The 5000-nt window shown below is 41.4% G+C and overlaps 1 protein-coding gene across 4 annotated transcripts in view; it reads left to right on the forward strand.

The window, feature by feature from the left end:
* Window positions 1-5000, forward strand: part of LOC130297764 (cytochrome c oxidase assembly protein COX11, mitochondrial) — a 172630-nt gene that overhangs the window by 38869 nt on the left and 128761 nt on the right. The window contains exon 6 of one of the 4 annotated variants that reach the window (XM_056550628.1): window positions 2157-2569. The exons of 2 other annotated variants lie outside the window; for them this stretch is intronic. In XM_056550628.1, the coding sequence (XP_056406603.1) occupies window positions 2157-2339 (183 nt within the window). In that variant the 3' untranslated portion in view covers window positions 2340-2569. Of the gene's footprint in view, window positions 1-2156; window positions 2570-5000 lie in introns of those variants that run through there. One more of the 4 variants, XM_056550626.1, reaches the window with a different exon arrangement.

A 5000-nucleotide genomic window follows, 5' to 3' on the forward strand; every position in this document is an offset into this window, starting at 1 on the left:
AGTTGTGATTATTGGTCTATTTACTATCGCCCCCATGGCAATACTTCTTTTTTTTATTTTTTTAATGCACTTTTAATAAGAACTTGCATCAAAACTGCACATAATGTGAACTGACCTCAACCCAGTTATGAGTCAGAGTTCACCCTGGTGACCTCCAGCAGCCTAGTTAGATGACTAGGTGCAGTAATCAAACACCACCCCCTCAGCCAGAGGATTCATGGGGAAATGTAGGCAGCATTACAGAACCATTTCAGTGATTGAATTGCAAACCAACATGGAGCTTATCCCATGCCTGCTACATTATCTAAAACAGGTAAGCACAAGGTATACACAGAAATGTATTCCTCTCTTATAGCCTGTTCTGCACTATATGAGCAAAAAATAAATAAATTGCGGAGTGCCTCTTTATCCCAATGGACAATGGACGTAAATGTAAGTCATAGTGACGTGGTAATTAACGCACCATGATGTACATTTACGTGCCGACATGATCACGAGCACCGGAGCGATGCTCGCATCATGCCCGGCTGGTCCCGGCTGCTATCAGCAGCCAGGGACCCGCCGGTAATGGTGGACATCAGCGATTGCGCGGATGTCCGCCATTAACCCCTCTGATCCCCTGATCAATACAGATCATGGCATCTGCGGCAGTGAGATACTTTCAATGGATGATCGGATCGCCGGCAGTGCTGCAACGGCGATCCGATCATCCAGCATGGCGGCCGGTGGTCCACTCACCTGGCTCCGGCCGTCTCCTGGGGTCTTCTGCTCTGGTCTGAGTTTGAGCAGACCAGAGCAGAAGATGACCGATAATACTGAGCAGTGCTGTGTCCTATACATAGCACTAAACAGTATTAGCAATCAAAGGATAGCTATAGATAGTCCCCTATGGGGACATAAAAAAAAAAAAAAATATGTAAAATAAAAAAGTAAAAAGATTTGAAAAATCCCCTCTCCCCAATAAAAAAGGAAAATGTCCTTTTTTCCCATTTTACCCCCAAAAAAGCATAAGAAAAAATACACATATTTGGTATCGCTGCGTGCGTGAAAGTCTGAACTATTAAAATATATTGTTAATTATCCCGTACGGTGAATGGCCAAAATTGCTGCTTTTTTGTCACATCTTATTCCAAAAAAAATTAATAAAAAATTTATAAAAAGTAAAACCTAAGCAAAAGTGATACTGATAAAAACTACAGATCATGGCGCAAAAATGAGCCCTCATATCGCCCCGTATACGGAATATAGGTGGTCAAAATAGGGCAATTTTAAACATACTAATTTTGTTAAAATGGTTTGAGATTTTTTTTAAGCGGTACAATTATAGAAAAGCATCTAACATGAGGATCATTTTAATTGTATTGACCCACAGAATAAAAAAATAGAAATAAGCGAACTTACAGTAAATTCGATTCGTCACGAACTTCTCGGCTCGGCAGTTGATGACTTTTCCTGCATAAATTAGTTCAGCTTTCAGGTGCTCCCGTTGGCTGGAAAAGGTGGATACAGTCCTAGGAGACTCTTTCCTAGGACTGTATCCACCTTTTCCAGCCCACCGGAGCACCTGAAGGCTGAACTAATTTACGCAGGAAAAGTCATCAACCGCCGAGCCGAGAAGTTCGTGACGAATCGAATTTACTGTAAGTTCGCTCATCTCTAAAAGAAAACATGTCATTTTTACCAGAAAGTGTACAGCGTGAAAACAAAACCTTCCAAAATTTGCTAAATTGCGGTTTTCTTTTCAATTTTCCCACATAAATAATATTTGTTTGGTTGCGCCGTACATTTTATGGTAAAATGTGTGATGTCATTACAAAGTACAACTGGCGACGCAAAAAACAAGTCCTCGTATGGGTCTGTGGATGGAAATATAAAAGAGTTATGATTTTTAGAAGGCGAGGAGGAAAAAACGAAAATGCCAAAATAAAATGGGTCTGGTCCTTAAGGGGTTAAGTGTGTGTGTGTGTGTGTGTGTGTATATATATGTGTATATATATATATATATATATATATATATATATATATATATATATATATATATATATAAATAATTTTTCTTTTATATATATATTCTTTTTTTTTTTTTTTTTTTTTGTAAAATTTTATTTTATTTTAAAATTTTTGTTATAAATTTTTTTTTTTTTTTTTTTATATAGTGTTTTTGCTTTGAGGAGCAGAGACTGAACCCCCACGAAGAGGTGGACATGCCGGTGTTCTTCTTCATCGATCCGGAGTTTGCAGACGACCCAAAGATGGCGCGAGTGGAGAACATCATGTTGTCTTATACGTTTTTCGAAGCCAGGGAAGGCGACAAGTTACCGCTCCCGGGATATAAGTGATCTCTATGGCAGTGTTTCCCACCTAGGGTGCCTACTGCCGTTGCAAAACTACAACTCCCAGCATGCCCGGACAGCCAACGGCTGTCCGGGCATGCTGGGAGTTGTAGTTTTGCAACAGCTGGAGGCACCCTGCTTGGGAAACACTGCTCTCTATGGACTATGTATATTAACCAGGATGAGATATCTTTAAACTTTTTTAATTAAATTATGGAAAAATAGATTTAAAAAAATGTGTGAAATCCTTCTTCCGCTGGGTTATTGTCTCTGTTGTCAGCCATGCTTTTCATTCACTGTTACTTGTAGGACTACAGGACCTTTATGCTGCGCGTAGAACACTAAGGTGCGCACAGTTACTGAGTAGGGGGCAACTTTACTCAATGGGGAGCACTAATGGGGCACCATTACCATGTGTAGGCACCAATGCTGCACCAATACTTGAAAAGCTCATTCAGGGTAGGGTCACACGTAGCGTATTTGATGCTGCGGATGCGCTACTGCCCGTCCCTAGAGTGTGCCTCCAGCTGTGCCCGTGTGTCCTGCTCCCAGCAGCAATCTGCCGATACGAACAGACATCGAAGGAGCCGCGTGAGGATGCGCAGCTCTCCAGATATCTCGGATTGCTGCTGCGCAGGCAGGGACGGGCAGTAGCGCATCCGCAGCATCAAAAACACTACGTATGACCCTACTTTAACTGTGTGCATAGGGGCACTGTTAATGTTTGGTGGCACTATAATTATGCAGGGCCCAGATGGGACACAGTGTTGCGATCTAAATCCCTGTGTACACTACGGAATCCACTTACAGCAACCTCCTATTGATTTCAATGCTGCAGCGTTCGCACGGGACTTCCAGCACTGAAATGGTTTCCGCCTGAAGACTGTGCTCGTGATTCAGCAGAGAGCTCTGTGTTCGTGATTCGGCAGAGAGCTCTGTGCTCGTGATTCAGCAGAGAGCACTGTGCTCGTGATTCAGCAGAGAGCTCTGTGTTCCAAAAAGAAAACCATTTCCTCTGTAGTATTCAGCAGCAAATAAGTACTGGAAGGATTAAGATTTTTTTTAATAGAAGTAATTTACAGTTGATTTAAAAAAAAAAAAAAAAAAAAATTTAATTTTCCACCGGACTACCCCTTTAAGTAACGATTAATAAACAAAATTATTTAATTAATAAATGTGGCACACCCGGCTCTTGCGGCAGTGGTAGCGACATCACAGCCAATCCCCACAGCTTGTCGGCAGACACGCCCTCTCTCATAGACATGACTGGAGGGGGCATGGCCGTGTGCAGAACGCTGGAGCACCGGAGTACTCTTTTAAAGCGGCACTGCAGGAAAGTTTTATATAGGGCAGCTTGGTTATTTGCATATGACTTGTGCTTACCTCTTTTAGCTAATGTGGCAGGCATGAGATTGGCTCTATGTTGGTTTGCAATTCCCTTACTGAAGTAATTCTTCAATTCTGCCTTCATTTTCCATAAATCCTGTGGCTGAGAGTGTGCAGTTTGATAACTGCACCTGGTCATCTGATTAGGCTGCTGGTGCTGAAGGTCACTGAGGTGAACTGATTACTTGAAAGTGGGTTGGCGTAGTTTTGGTGCGGTTTTCCTATTCATTTTTTTTTTTTTTACATTTTAAAGCCTTATATAGTCACACAGTGATTTCCTATGGAACTTTGGTTTTAAAAAAATCGTAAAAACTACTTGTTTCTACTATAATTTGAAGTAAAATATCACAATTTTTGCCACAATGTTGGGGAAATCATGCCAGAAAATGAAATGTGTAACTATCCTTTAGGGAAGGTGTACACCGGAAGAGATACTATATATCCTGATCCCATAAAGATAGCAGCAGTATACAGATCGAGCTGGGAGGGGAGGTGTCTAACTTCTATATATCCTGATCCCATAGAGATAGCAGCAGTATACAGATAGAGCTGGAGGGGAGGAGTATAACTACTATATATACTGATCCCATAGAGATAGCAGCAGTATACAGATAGAGCTGGAGGGGAGGTGTCTAACTTCTATATATCCTGATCCCATAGAGATAGCAGCAGTATACAGATAGAGCTGGAGGGGAGGAGTATAACTACTATATATACTGATCCCATAGAGATAGCAGCAGTATGCAAATAGAGCTGGAGGGTGGGTGTACAACATATACACTGATCCCATAGAGATAATAGCAGCAGTATACAGATAGAGCTGGAGGGTGGGTGTACAACATATACACTGATCCCATAGAGATAATAGCAGTATACAGATAGAGCTGGAGGGTGGGTGTATAATTACTATATATCTTGATCCCATAGAGATAGAGCTGGAGGGGAGGTGTATAACTACTATATATCCTGATCCCATAGAGATAGCAGCAGTATACAGATAGAGCTGGAGGAGAGGTGTACAACTACTATATACCCTGATCCTATAGAGAGAGCAGCAGCAGTATACAAGTGTCTGTGAAGAAGTCTTAAAGGGGTACTCTGGTGAAAAACGTTTAACTTTCTGGCATTAGTTGATTTAAAAAAAAATAAACAGATTTGTGAATTGCTCCTTCCATTACTTATTAGCGTCTATATACTACAGAGGAAATTCTTTTCTGCCTGACCACAGTGCTCTCTGCTGACACCTCTGTGCATTTTAGTAACTGTCCAGAGTAGGAGAAA

The sequence above is a fragment of the Hyla sarda genome, chromosome 13 (assembly GCF_029499605.1).
Source record: "Hyla sarda isolate aHylSar1 chromosome 13, aHylSar1.hap1, whole genome shotgun sequence".
NCBI lineage: Eukaryota > Metazoa > Chordata > Amphibia > Anura > Hylidae > Hyla > Hyla sarda.